Genomic DNA, 15,216 nt, shown 5'->3' with positions numbered 1-15,216 from the left:
TCTGAAAGTTCTGCAAATATTGCATATTCTTTCAAATATTCTACTAAATACATGAAGTCGTGAGAAGAAAAGGTGAAAATCAGTTCTAGCAGAATAGGGTGATTTAGAAACAAACTCACGAAAAACTCATGAAGCACTTGCTGATCTGCAGGAAGTTACACAAAACAGCCTAAACAGGCACCAATAAACCTTTCCATCTGAACCCAGCAACAGAGCCAGTGACTGAACAACACTGGAGCATAAGAGGGAATGGTCATCAACACTGTAGCCAATGAGCTAAAGGTCATAAGTGTAGCCAGAGAGTGAACAACCAGTGAGCGAACAGTCAGCACAGCTGGCAACGAGTAACACACACCATTATAGCCAGTAAGCAAACAGATACATTAACCAGTTAAAAACTGGAGGCCACTGTAGCCAGTGAGTGAACAGAAGCCACTGTAGCCAGTGAGTGAACAGAAACCACTGTAGCCAGTGAACAAACAAAATCCATTGTAGCCAGTAAGTGAATAAACATGGCTGTAGCCAATGAACTAATAGAAACAACTGTCGTCAGTTAACAAATAGATACCAACCAAGATTGTGGCCAGTGAGCAAACAGACACAAACCAACACTATAGAAAGTGAGCAAATAGACTCGACTGTAGCCAGTGCCAGAGAGTCAACAGACACAACTGGAGCCAGTGAGCCAAAAGAAACCGCAGAAGCAAATGAACAAACACAAATTACTGTACACCTCTTGCCAGTGAGTGCACAGACACTTCTGTAGCCAATGAGCAAACAGACGCCAACCACCAAAGTTGTCTGTGAGGAAATGGACTTCACTGTAGACAATGAACGAAAGTACAGTACTGTAGCCAGAGAGCAAAGAGAATCACTGCAGCCAGTGAACGATAAAGTACCTCTAGTCAGTAAGCAAATGGATACCACTGTAGTCAATGATTAAACAAACAAGTGTAGCCAGCAAACAGACTCCACTGCAGCCAGTGAGAAAATGCACTGCACTGTCGCCACTGAGAAAACTAACTCTGCTGTAACCAGTGAGCAAAATAATTCTGCTTTAGCCAGTGAGCAAAATGACCCCATCATAGCCAGTGAGCAAACGGACTGCTGTAGCCAGTGTCCAATCTGATCACTGTATCTGGTGAGTGAATAAAGGTAACCATGGTGATTGTTGGGGTCTACTTCCTTCTGATCTCAAGAATCCGTTTGTAAGTTAGCTTAAGAATATAAAAGATTTAAAAGACTTGTGTGTAAATAAATTCTGCTACATTGCAACAAGTTCCCGAAACTTTGCTGGTGGCTAAATTCTAAAGATCTAGGAGAACTGCGGAAACAGATTCTTGATTCTTTCTTGCGAAAAATAACATATAAAGTATCCTATAGTGAGCTTTTAATACTCCAAATGATACGTGTTACGGTGAGCTTCTGTGAAGCAGTACTGGTCCTTAAAACAGGAATAAGAAGGAAACTGGGTGCAAAGTAAACCTAGAGAGAAGAAATGCTGCTGGCCATAAAATCAAATGTATGTAAGACCTGGGCATCAGAACAGGCTGCAGCTCCGCATGCAGAACTCAAGTCCACAGGGAGGGTGGGGCGTGGGGGGAGGAAGGGGTGTTACACAGAGGAGACCAGTCAGACTGAGGCAGTGAGGGGTAATGGGAAAAACATAGGAAATGATACTGAAAGCCAACACTGGAGATCCAAAAACACTCTACTCAATGACCTGTGGCTCCCTTACCTCAGCTGCCTCCACTTGCTGCTTGATGAGAGATGGGTCAATACCTGGGCTCTCCAGGTCATGAATAATGTCCTGTGTGTCCTTCAGTGTGGTCAGCAGGGCGGCCATGTCATACCAAAACTTCTCTGCCAGCTCCAGCACATCCAGGAACTTCTGCTCCCGCTCCTCAGCACGAAGTTTGATATCTCCCCAGAGGAAGAGCATTTGGTCTAATCTATCCTGGACAGCTTCAAAGAAGGGATAAAAAGAGAATTTGACCAATTACCAATTATTACTATGGCTGGTGATGAACCCTTGCAGCATTTGGGTCTATTTATGGAACGGTTTACTTTGATTTAAAGAAAAGTGATCAGAGTACCTGTGCAAAAGTACATGTCAGGGCAAAGGCTTTGACATCTTTTACCATTACGACATCAAGGGTTGCTTTCTACCTAAGAGGAAGAGTTGCAATATCTTCTTCACTGTAGTCCAAACCTTTTTTAAAAAGACTTTCGTTAGGCTCTGTGCCTATTTGTTAATTAAGAAGTTGGCATTTTTTAAATAGGTCATAACTGAAATTGGCGGAAGGGCACAATGTGAGTGTTAAAAGGATATTACTGACAGACAAATGGGAGTTTAGCAGAAAAGACCAGGAGAAGAGAAAAGCATTCCAAAAGTGACCATAAAGGGAAGCCCAGGAAAGGGTCCTGGTACAGCAAGAACTACACAGAGGATAAGTTCTGGAGAAGATGGGAACTATAAAAGTACTACAGGAGAGAGGTCACGGAAGCAGGAACAGACAGTGTAACAGTAGAGACCCCAGAACAGGAAAAAGTAGAAAAGAGTTTTGAGAAAGTGCCTCCTTTTACATGGTTAGCCCCCACTTTTTGCCTGGTTTTGATGTGGTTTTGATTTTAGTGCACAGGGTTGCTGCCAACCAAGTCCCCTGTGCCAGTGCTTCTTCACTAAACATTATTCCACAGTCCCTAGTAAATGGTACATTGGTACCTAGGGCATTGGGACTGAAGAGGGTCCCCTATGGACCTCTCAACTAGGCCATGCAGACGTCCAATGTAGCATGCATTGCCTGGTGCAGACAAAACAGACGTAGTCACCATGGCAACTGTGTTTGCCAAGCCAACTAGTACTGCCTAAAGTATAGGTAAGTCACACCTCTAGCAGGCCTTCCAGCCCTAGGCTAGGGTGCACTATGCCTCAGGTGTGAGCATATCTGCATGAACAGATATGTCCTTACAATATTTAAGGCCATTCTTAGATATTTTAAGTGTCAGGGAAGCTATAGAGAGTACATGGGCTAGAAACTCAACAACTCAAGCTCCCCAGCACCATTATGGCTTCATAGAACACAGGCATGTCTGTACCAAACAACTCTTTCCAATAAATCCACACTGATGCCAGTGTGAGATGTATTGCACCGTGTACTCAGAGGTGCCCCTTGAAAACTCTGCAAACCCTGGGGTGGTCTCGGACCGGCTGTAGCCAGTCAGCCAATACCAGACATATTTCTGGACCCCGGGTAGAGAGCCCCTGCTCTCAGACCAGAAACATCTCTAAATCTAGCATTTAGGTGGCACCCCTGGCCCCAGAAATCAGATTCCTGGAGACCTACGCTGGTATTAGGCCTAAGGTTGCTTAACCACACTACCACAAATAGAGCACTTTGGGTTTATATTGAGCCCTGTACACTTCTGGGGGAATCTCTGGAGTCTTCATACAATATCACCACTTATTGCACTTATTGATGCATCACATAAAGAGCCAGCTTCCTACAATATCCAAACTGGAAACTTCCCTTTTCATAGCCTGACAACTCTGCCTCTTTGTTTGAAGGTATACAGTGACCATCTGACAAGATGACTCACAAAGGCTTCAAACAACATTGAACACAAGCCCATACAATGCCATAGGGCCTAACTTTATATTCATAGTCTATCAAATAGCATTGAAAACTAAAAGAAATATGTTTGAGGATCTACCTCAGCTAAAGAAGGTATTAACACATTTTGGTTTTCTGTGGGCATCTTTATTTTAACTGCCCCATTTCAACTATGATCTGAAGTTATAACTCAGAGGGGACATTCAGCGTATAGTAGGGTATTTGCGGCATCATGCTGCATATCTAACTTCTACCACCCTCCTTGAGCGAGTCATGAGCTTGATTTTTGTAACCAAAGGGATTTAAGTGCCTAAAGAGAGTAAGTCTGCTAACCAAAGAAGTGCCTTGGTGGCCTTCAGCCACTCGTGGTAAACAATCAAATGTACTCACTGTTAATGCTGCCCAGTAAACACAGAACCTTTACAGACCAATACATTCTCATGTTGATCCTGCTGCAGTCTCTACCAATCAAATCAAAAGCCTAGATGGCTGTGCCAAATTGCCTCTGCATTGTTGAAGCACATTCATTTGTGTACACTTTGTTAGAAATAGACAGCAAATAGAATAAACTTAATAGCATTGATTTTGCTATCACATCTAGGTACCTTTGCTGCCTAGATTAAGGCGTACTTTCATGTCCATGTTAACTTTCTCTGTCTCTCTCACAGACAGCAGTCTCTCACGCATACAGCTCTCAAACAATGACCCGTTACTGGGGGTTTCCTCTTTTACCATGTAGTAAGCAGTTTTTAAAGTTATTTGCTAATAGCTTGAGTTTTTTGTCTTTAACTTGTATATTTATTGTTTGGAAAAGTGGTACGCTTTAAGTATTCAAAGGTGTTGCCCAATTAATGACCATAGGTCCCACATAGCTTTTTTTTTATCTCCAGCAACAACAAGAGCATTGAATTGGAGAAAGAAAGGCAAAGCATGAACACTGTTGGAGCACAGCCCCAGAGAGGAAACAAAAACTGCAGGAGAAAAAGCCTAGGAGGAGCCTTAAACTGCAAGTTCCCCATAGGCGCCAAATCTAGGAGGAGCAACTGCAAGTGAACTCCATCGGAGCGGAAACCATGCAAAAACATTTTAGAGTGCCACAAGACAGATGTTCAAATGAGGACAGTAAGTGCCAAAAGTTCACAAGTACTTATAGAAACAGTAGAAACAAACTGTATCCATATCTACCAGAACTTTCACTCTTCAAGTATATATTAGGTTATTAAAAAGGGTATACGCATAGGATCCAAGGTGTGCCAAATCCTGGAGCGATGGCAAGGTGAAGAGTATGCCCGAGAAATACCAATGAGGCAGGATCTGCCACATGGCTGCAGATGCTGCACTGGTCCCGTTTATAATGTATGGTAAACTTTAAATGAGAAGTAATCAAAGCATACTCTCACATCTGAATTTCTTAATGTTAATTTATACCAGTTACAAGGTACCGCTGCGCTCAGCCCAAAACAATTTAATATAAAGTAGACACATTGCTTATTTTGTCCTTATGACATTTTTTTTTCTGAATGCAAGATATTTAGCTGTGTCAATACTGTTTTGACATTTAAAGTTCCACATGCTATGAACCAGGATGAACGATGGACTCTTCACTAGCAAACCTTCTCGAGATCAATAACCTCGAGCACCTTTGTAAATCATCGACCCATTCCAAAGGAGCAATCCTAGATGCCATCATTACAAGCAAAGATCTAGCCTTCCTATCTAACATCGTTCCTATCGACTGGTCCGACCATCATCTCATACTTTTCTCTATAGCGGTCTCTGCCATCACCCCTCCCACGAAAATCATTAAACCCATGAAACTGTCCAGAAATCTTAAAAATATCCCCCCTGATTTACTGGAATCCAAACTCCATGCTTAACTTCTCGCCATCCCTCCCTCACTGAACGCGAATGAGCTTACAGAACACTACAACAAAGCAGTCGTGGATACACTGGACCTCCTGGCCCCACTGAAGCTTAAAAACCAGAGAACCATTCCTTCCAAATCATGGTTTAACACTGAGCTAAATAATGAAAGACGCTCACTTAGACGGACGGAAAGAACGTGGAGACAGCACCCTACCCCTTTGCACCTAGCTCGCCTCAGACCACATCTTTAAACAAAAAGCATCCTTTTTCCGAGCACAACTGGATCGAGCCAAAAATAGACCCAGAGAACTGTTTAGCATTGTTTGCAATCAAACCTCATCAACTCCTCCTATACTTCTGGCCTCGACCACTAAATGCGAAGAAATAGCCCTCTTTTTCTCTGAAAAAATTGTTAGAATAGAACAATCCTTCCTCCAGACTCCGACACCTACCTCCATTTTGGACATCTCCCCTAACTCACCCGCATCCCTCCCACCCCCCCCAGCACCCTCCATGATCCTACATAATACTGATCTCCCGTTCCCCTCCATTCCTTCCACCCTCCACGATTCTAATCCCCCTAACACTCTCCTTAAAAATAACGCCGCCTGGCATAATTTCCAGACAGTTACTGAAAGAGATGTCTTGGACATCATTGTGAAACTTAAAACCTCCTCCCACACCAAAGACCCCCTCCCCTCTAAACTTGTCCAAAACCTCAAACACATCATTACCCCTTCCTGGACCTCGATCATTAACACTTCCCTAGCCACCTGCTGTGTCCCCACCTCCCTACAACTGGGCCAAATCACCCCAATCCTCAAAAACCCTACTGCCGACCCTAATGACCTCAACAACCTCCGTCCTATTTCCAATCTGCCCCTTCTCTCGGAAGCCCTTGAAAAATGTGTCCTTCTTCAGCTTCACAGACACATTGAACTTTTTAACTTACTTGACCCCCTCCAATCCGGTTTCAGGAAAGGTTGCAGCACCGAAACCGCCATGCTTAACATTGTAGATGACATTCACCGCTCCCTCGACAATGGCGAATCTAGCCTATTGATCCCCCGTGATCTCTCCGCAGCGTTCGATACAGTTAACCATTCTGTTCTACTCAAAGTCCTTAGAGAACGATTCGGCCCTCCCCCATTTCTCTAGGAGTTCCGCAAGGATCCATACTCTCTCCCTCTCGCTTTAACCTCTTCATGGAACCCCTCATTCTCGAACAAGCCGGGATCAACTACCATCTTTACGCTGACGATACACAACTCTACCATAAGATAAAAACCCATGCTGACATCCTCCACCTCAACAACACCCTCATCAAAATTCAAGCCTGGTTCCACTCGAACCACCTCAAACTTAGCCCTAAAAAAACTGAAATTATTCTTTTCTCACAAAAAAAAACCAATCAGTTCCCCATTCAAAATTGGATCACTGACCTTAATGCCCTCAACTGTCCCTAGCCACCTCAGTCAAATCCTTGGCAACCGCCTAACTCTCAACGTACACATCAAAAACTCTGCCAAAGGAGCCCTCTTTACCCTCCGTAACCTTAAGAGAATTAAGCCCTTCATCCCAATTGATGATTTTAAACTGGCAGTTCAATCTCTTGTTCTATCACGCATTGATTACGGCAATGCCATCCTCACCGGAATTCCCAAAACCCACCTGGCACCTCTAAAATCAGTGCTCATCCTCGGGGCCAGGCTTATCACAGACTGCAAACGATTTGACCACATCTCTCCCGCCTTCAAAACCCTCAAATTGCTCCCCATTGAAGGCAGATCCACTTATAAAACTGCCTACATTACGCACAAAATCCTCCACCAAAACAAACCGTCATACCTTGCTAACAAATTGACCAAAGCAGGCTGCACGCGATCCCTGAGAAGCCTTAACACCCTCCTACTTATCCCCCCTTCAGAAAAAGAATTCCACTCAGTCACGCTCCTTTTCAGGCAATGCCCCACTTATTTGGAATGCCCTCCCAACAGACCTCCGTTGTAACCCGTCCTACCCAGCTTCAAAAAAGAACTCAAACTTCTTCTCCTTAATAAATACGGGGGCTTCTAATCCCTCCTGAGTGGCCTCGCCCCCCACCCAGCTGCTCCCCCTACGGCGAGTGACCCCCCTCCTGCCCCCCTCTCCTTCCCCTCCACTTCAATCTGATCACCTTACCTCCCCTCCTTGCCTCTCCTTTACCTCCTGTTCCTTACTACTCTTTATGACATTCAGTTTTCTTTCACGTTTTTGTCCTTCCTGCTCCTAGGTATACTATATCGAACCTTCCCACCAAACTGCAACCTCTATATTGTATATCTCATTGTGTTTAGCAATTGTTTTTTACTTTTTCCTCTAGTTTAACCTTTATCCTATGTGGACTGCTCATTTATGAATCAACTTTCTGTACTTATACACACTGTACCTGTATTTAAACACCTTTCTGTTACAATTGTAAAGCGCTCTGATACCTCTGGGTCCAGCCAGCGCTATATAAAACCTCTAAAATAAAATAAATAGGTGTGCTCATGTGCCTTTCAAAGCACTTCCATAAAACCAGCCATGGTACAATGTCCACCCTCTGGTAAAACGTTACGTAGTAGAATTTTAGCATGCTCATGCCTTCTTCCACGTTTACTTCACTTCTTCCCCCTCCAATTCACCTCACTTAAACAGCTGAATGATGGGACAGGCATTTGCAGCACCTACCTTTAGCAGCGGGATCTTTATCAACCCCCTGTGAACGCCGAATAAGTTCCTCCCCACGCCGTTTGAGAGCCTCAAAGGATGGCTGCAGTTTCTCCAGCTCCATTAAGGCATTCTTATTGTCACTGATTGCATCCCTGATCTTTTCCACCTCGGCGGGGATGAGTGGGGCCAAGCGCAACCGAGATGCCAGAGACTCCAGGGATTCCAGCATGGGTTCAATCTTGTCATGGAACTGGACAAAAAAGGAGGAGAAGACGCATGTCAATGTAGGATCTAAAATATGGTGACACTCTAGCACAAGCACTGGACGAAAGGCTTTGATGTTGAAGTTGGGGCTTCAAGCACAGCAGTCTCTCATATTACAAATATCCGGGATGAGATCCTGAATGGCAATACAGTAAATAAGTTTGCAACATTTTCAAACAAGTGCTACTTGAGTGTATTTAAGCACAGCTTTTCCTCATAGGCTTGGACATGTTCCCTTTATGTTAACCTTCTCAATACTACTCCTGTATTCAGAAAGAGTAATACCAAATCTATAGGAAGGCTAACCTGGTAATGGAGGCTAAGCACTGGAAACAGAAGATAGTTGCTATAAAGCTGTAATTAAGACACGGAAAAGAAAAGCTGCGGTTCAAGTTTGCTGAAGTACAGAATTCAATCGAAGCACCACTGCATGGAATAAGGCAAAAGCACCTACATAGTCTGTTTTTATTGTTAACTTGTCCCTCACATTACATCAGGATAATGCAATACAGCAGGCTAGTGCAAGCATCTGTTCAAAGACACACATTTGTATATTCTCCTGAAATATTAAAACGTTCTTGAAATATACATAAAGTTAGTCGTCTACACTAGCATAGCCAATGCCTATAGGTAGATATATGGTGTCTAGACCAACACTACACAACATAACATTAAAGCCAGCATTGTTTACAATGATCGATATTTAGATTCTTAGTTTAGTTTACTTATACAGCACTGCTTGCACCCTTGTTAGGGTAGTTCGGTGCTAAAAAAAAACTACCCAACAATGCTGAATGATGCAAAATTAAAACCAAGGAGAGGTACAAATTAATCCCAATTAATCCTATGTGGGAAAAGCCAGATCTTCAGTAGCAGCCTACATTTGCACATATCAGATTCATGGCGTAGAGATAAAGGCAGAGAATTCCACCTTATGACGGCCGCAATAGAAAAAGACCTGCCACACATAATTTTCAAGTGGTACTTGGGATGTCCAAAAACAGCTATTAAATCTTAAAACACACCCCGGTGAGTATCGGTTAAATCTCAGATGACAAGGAGGCAGTTTAGGGATGTAAACCTCTTAGTGCACCAAGCATATTGCTTTTAAATTAATTCAAATGAACGAGTGCAGTTATGGAAGAGCTGGAATCAGGATAGATTAAAGATTCTTTCAGTGCCCATGCTAGCAAGCTTCAAGTGAAGAGAAACGCAAAAGCTGGAGATGGTGCTCTTTATAAAATGGTTCTAGAGGTCCCACTGGAGTCCTCTGCCATGCCACCTTGCCACTGAAAGGACTATGTGCCTTAAAAACTATGGTCTATAATAACAGAGGCCTGGCCACAATCAACCCAGTCCAGAGACCACAGCATAGATAATGTTAAACCTGCCAGGGCAATGCACCTGGGATCGGTCCCTACTGACCTTATTTCAAGGCTAAAGGCATAGAGGCCCAGCCAGCACCAGCCATTCCAAGATCACGGCAATCGGCCTTAGCTCACTGCGGACATAGGATGAAGCATGGCCAGTTACATCCCCATCTTGGGAAAATGATTTAGAGATTGGCCAGAATAAAATAAAAGTCCAGGCCAAAGACTTGAGGTCAGCCAGTAAAGAAATATCCACTTAACTGGAACCATTGTTTTGTAGCCTGCTTTTAATCCTAGCGGAGGAAAACAGAAGCTGAGGAAGGATGATGTGCAGTGGCAGGCCCTATGCTTCAGGTCAATGACATGCTTAGCCATACAGACTACATTAATATTCTACCAAAAGCCTTTATTCACAGAAAGGGGTTTTGTCCTAGCTCATCAACCTAAATGGTAGAATACTGCACTGTAAGGAATATAGAATAGGTTATATCTGCAAAACCCCCTAGTCCAAATTTAAACACTGGGGTCTGGTCTTTCTCTGACAAGTTCAGGGACAAGGACTGGGCTTCAGTCAGTGCTTGCTCAGTCATGGACGTGCGACTGGGACTCTGACAGTGTCAGCCAGACAAAGGCCAATTATTGTGGTCCAAAGATTGGGGCCCTGCGTAAATCAGACAACTCTATAACCAATAAGGCTTCTGACACTAGCCTTGAGTAGAATATTGGTAACAGAAACATTGTAATGTTGCACACAACAAACAAGAATTGACCTATACAACTTGCTTTAAGAGTGAACACAGAATGACTGCACTAAGCAGCTGGAAGGAGGGCTGGAATAGAAGAGGCACAGGTCTGATAATGCTTACTGCTGCTCAGCCTGATAACATAGCTAGCTCTTATGAAGTTGAAAAGGCAGTTCAACTTGAAGAACAAGGAAGTACACTGAGCTTCTTTAGGAGTAAAGATACAATTAGAAAACTAGGGCTTCTGGTTCTGCAGACAGTGTCCAACTACACCAGATCAGAAAGTGTAAGTGCAAGAAAATGTACGGCGGTCAGAGGAGGGTCATCCATACGGAGATGCCACTCACATAAGATTAATTTTTTAAACAAGCAACTGAAATGACTTGACACTAGAAAACACCCCGACGCAAGCAGGAAGACCATCTGTATAAAGAACACAAACAAAAATGAGATAAGAGTTGCATGTGACAGTGTGCAAGTGCAGCGATCCAGCACTCGTCTTGCCGACTTTAAATGGGCATTGGCAAAGCCAATAAACCCGTTTCCTTTAATGTGCCAACACATACACAGGCATAACACATGATATTTTTATATGTGTTGCATGCACAAATGCTTCTTATCACACAGTTCTATTTGCTTTGCCAATGCGAGGAAAAAGAAACAAAATAGGACAGCTTTCAGATTGGCATCCATACAGAGGATAAAGAACTTGAATGTGACAAACGTGTGTTTAGGTGTACTTTACAATGCAAAATAGTTCCTCTTGAATTCCAAGAGCATTTCCTGGAAGATGGAATTATACAGCAAACAGACAACAGCATATGGCGAGAGAGTAATACACTCCTGGGTGCGGCTGTATGTATTTTTATATATATATATATGTGTATATTGTGAGAAGGTGGCCTGATATGCAGTGGTCACTATTCTAGTGCCCACTATGTATCAGTCCAGCAACCCTTATTGATGATTGGTTGTAAGTCAACCTTATAGACCAGCTATCCTAGTAGCATGGATACGAGCAGTCTAAGGCTAAAGACTCGAGAGGGCGTGTTAAGCCAGCTGTTTACCACACATATACCCCTTGAATACCAAGTGAAAGGACACCACACAAGTGTTATGAAAATAAACAGTTATTTATTTAAGAATCACAACAGCCCTGTACTCTTTATGAGGACAGGGTACTAAGCACAAACCAAAACTCTTACAAAAATACTTAAGTTAGCACAGTATATACAAATGCCCGAGGGGCACGGAAAACCATATACTCTGAAAGTGGAATGTGAAATTCCTAGCAGGTAAGTACAGTACTAATAGCTTTTGGAATCGCTAGGACTTGACTAGGGAATCGTTAGATTACTTCTAGGAGGCCTAGGGGACTCGGGTGCAGTGTGTGCACTCTCACGCGAGATGCGGACAAAAGTCTATGGTAGCTAGGAAATAGAAAGTTAGTGTTCTCGGGCGAACCCGACCTGGTAGGGAGAAAACGAAAGTAGATTCTGACCCTTGGATAATGAGGCTATGCTGGGGCACCGAAATGCCGAAGTTACCTAGCCCAGGGGCTGCAGCTGCATAGGTCTGAAAAGACGTCGGGAATCCTCGTAGGCGGACCAGGAGCCGGAAGAAAAGATGCTGGCCGGTGACCAGTGAAGAAAGTTCAGTTGGATCCAAGCCTGGATCTCGAAGATAGATGACACCTGAAAGCAGAGGGGACCAAGTTCGGGACTACTAGCCAGTAGTCAGTGGGCACCAGGAGGGCACCGGATGGTAGCCACCTCGACAAGGTGAGTGGGTGACGTTTGACTCGAAGATCTCACGGACCAGGAGGCGTTGTCGGCGACCAGGATGGAGGATCGAGCTGTCCCACGAAGATAGAAGCTGTCGGCGTCGCTGGACCCAGGATTGGGCAACAAAGCCTTGGCAAATTCAAGCCCACGCGGTGGACCTAAAATGGCGTCTGGAGTGGACCAGGAGGGTCCGGGGTGCCTCTCTTGAAAAAGGAAGCAAGGGCCAGCCTGGAGCAACCAGACCAGCAGTCGTGAAGTCGTTGGGCGTCGTTCAGAAGGCCACAAGCCAGCCGGCTAGTAGCCAAACAACGCGGTGCACAGCAAACAGCAGAAGGGCCCCACGCAGATCGTGGAGATGCAGGGAGGCTGACCTTGGATGCTGGAGCTGCGCAGGGTCGGGGCTTCTCGGACCCCAAAGCACTCACCAGTGGAGGACACGGTGGGCTTGCAGTAAAGATGTCGTGCAGTCTTGGCGATCGTCGGTCCCTTGAGGTCTCGTCGCACTCACGGTTCTCAGCTGTGCTGTAGAGGCGAGTAGAGGTCAGAGGTGCCAGGGAAGCCGGGTCTCGTCGAGCTGGGTCGTCGGATTCTTGAAGAAGGACTTGCAGCAGACCGCAGTGTTCTTTAGGATGGTGCCCGCTTGATGCAGGGTGACTACTCCTTAGCCACAAGGGAGAATCTTGAAGAAGAAATCGTGAAGTCCTTTCGAAGAAAGTGGTATCTTGATTCCAAAGATGATCTAATTTGAACAGGGGGCCCGCTCCTATCTTTATACTAAAAAAGGGGGCTGACCCGGTGACTAGGTCCTGCCTATGGGTGGGACCAGGAGGGGGGTGGTTACACCCCTCTCCCCTGCCGGACTTCCCCAGGCCAGGGGCTGGTGTGCCCCTGGAACTGGTTCTGACTGGCCTATGCGTAGTGAGCACCGGGGTGCCACTCAGCAGTCACCTTCCTGAAAAGCCCTGCCTACCCAGGATACACAAAACCATGTCTGGGACGGTGCTAGCACCGCCCCTGACAGGAAACCCTTTGTCCAGGCTCCCCTTGCTGGGAGGACTCCCAACTGCAGGGGGTCAGACTCGTGTCTGTGGTGGCAGCATCCATTTTGTGGAGCTGAGGCTTTGCTTAACTTTAACCGGGGTTCACAGTTACATACATGTCGTGTCCCTCTAGAAGGGTGGAATGCTAACCCCGTCGCCAGAATTGGCGAGGGGTTAGTATTCCAATTCGTATGACACCTTACTCGACATGTTTTGATAAAGCAATACCAAAGATAGCATTTAACCGCGAGGATTATAATGCACTTAAGAGTATATGGTATGCGATATCATGGAACAGCTATTAGGACTTGGTTCCGCAAGCTGCAGACAGGCTCAGCTCATGCCAGAGCACCATCTCACACGATTCCAAGCACTCTGCCTTCAGGATTGTTAAGGCCTGCCATAGGAGTGACTGATAGGAATCTGTGTGTCCATTTTAGGGTTAGGTATAGGTATACTACACCTACAGCAAAGGGTGATTACACGACTTTGCCCCAGCTGTCATGCAGCCAGTTGTGTCAAATTTAGGAGGCCAGCCAGGGGTGGCATAATACATGCTGCAGCCCCTGGCAGCCCTGGGTACACCCATGCCCTGAGTTACAGGGTCTGATAGGGTGGCCCAGTACCAATTGGAAATGTACCTAGGGTACATGGAATCCATTTTAAAGAGAGAGCAGTAGGCCTGGGGTCCTGATTGGCAGGGTCCCAGGTCGACTATGTCCAAAACCAGCTAAAACACAGGGCAAAAAGTTGGGGGCAACCATAGTCAGGAGGTACCTTCCTACATATATATATATATTTTTTTTAACACCACAGCACTCCCTCACTTAGGAAGAATTACCACGGCACCTCGCATGGATTGCAGATAATTTAATCGTATGCGGAGCCTTGTTGTTATATATATATATATATATATATACACACACACACACTCTCTCTTAACAGGTCAGCACACAGCTGTACTTTCATGCCAGAACTAAAAAGCTTTGCAAGCAGTTCTAACTCTTGGGACCAAATGCTGCTATATACCCAAGTTGAGTGTTTGTAAGGAATGGGCAGCGGCTCACCCAGCAAAGGCAGTAACAAGTGTGTGTGAAAGAGCGCATTGGTGCAGGATGCCAACTATTCAAAGCATGGCATCACACCAACCTTCCATCTCGGCATCTCTCTGATAGCCATTCAATAAAAAGGTGGATTAACAGGCATGCTGCTATCACTCCTTTAGAGACAAGCATGCTGCCTCCTGTAACCTTTTTTTATTCTGGGATGTCCAAGCCACTGAGTCATGTTCATATCCATGCATTTCTTTGGGAATGATACGGAAGAGACCGGTCCTTGTCCAACAGCTGCCATTTCCAGAATGGTTTGCAGCATTTCTAAGCGTGTAACTAAGCAACCCGCCCACTGAGCCAGCTGAGCTGATAGCTGTTTCCAACAATAGCAGCAAGCGCCCGCTGCACCTCCTCATTCTAGAACACAGGAAGTCACCCAGTAGTTATATTTGGCTCCCTATGGGGCAGTTTATTCACACTCTTTCACTATCTAACTGGTCTGAAATGTTAGCTGTGAATTCCAATTAGTCACAATCAAGGTAATTTTGAAAGAAAAATTCAACTCCAAAACAGTATGTTTTTTGGACAGCCTTATGTTTTTCTACCCACCAATCATGCAGGATCATTGGAGGTATTTCCTGTTTTTATCTATTTGGTCGACAGCGGCCTGTGCTCTGCGGCCAAGGGGAATGCAAAGTGTATGACCAACCTCAGCGAGACTGGCTAAATAATCTCAACTCAGGCTAAATGGTGACTAATGGTGCTGCCTAACAGCTTCTACTCCAAGGC

At 44.9% G+C, this 15,216-nt stretch overlaps 1 protein-coding gene across 4 annotated transcripts in view; it reads right to left on the bottom strand.

The window, feature by feature from the left end:
* Positions 1 to 15,216, bottom strand: part of MACF1 (microtubule actin crosslinking factor 1) — a 1,022,862-nt gene that overhangs the window by 213,332 nt on the left and 794,314 nt on the right. For all 4 annotated transcript variants that reach the window (XM_086955743.1, XM_086955745.1, XM_086955746.1 and 1 more), the window contains 2 exons: positions 8,193 to 8,424; positions 1,739 to 1,965 (listed from right to left, as the gene is read on the bottom strand). In XM_086955743.1, coding sequence (XP_086811869.1) covers positions 1,739 to 1,965; positions 8,193 to 8,424 — 459 coding nt within the window. The remainder of the gene's footprint in view (positions 1 to 1,738; positions 1,966 to 8,192; positions 8,425 to 15,216) is intronic.

Source organism: Lissotriton vulgaris, chromosome 2_1 (assembly GCF_964263255.1).
Source record: "Lissotriton vulgaris chromosome 2_1, aLisVul1.2, whole genome shotgun sequence".
In the NCBI taxonomy this organism is placed as follows: domain Eukaryota; kingdom Metazoa; phylum Chordata; class Amphibia; order Caudata; family Salamandridae; genus Lissotriton; species Lissotriton vulgaris.
This window is presented reverse-complemented; position numbering and strand designations above follow the sequence as displayed.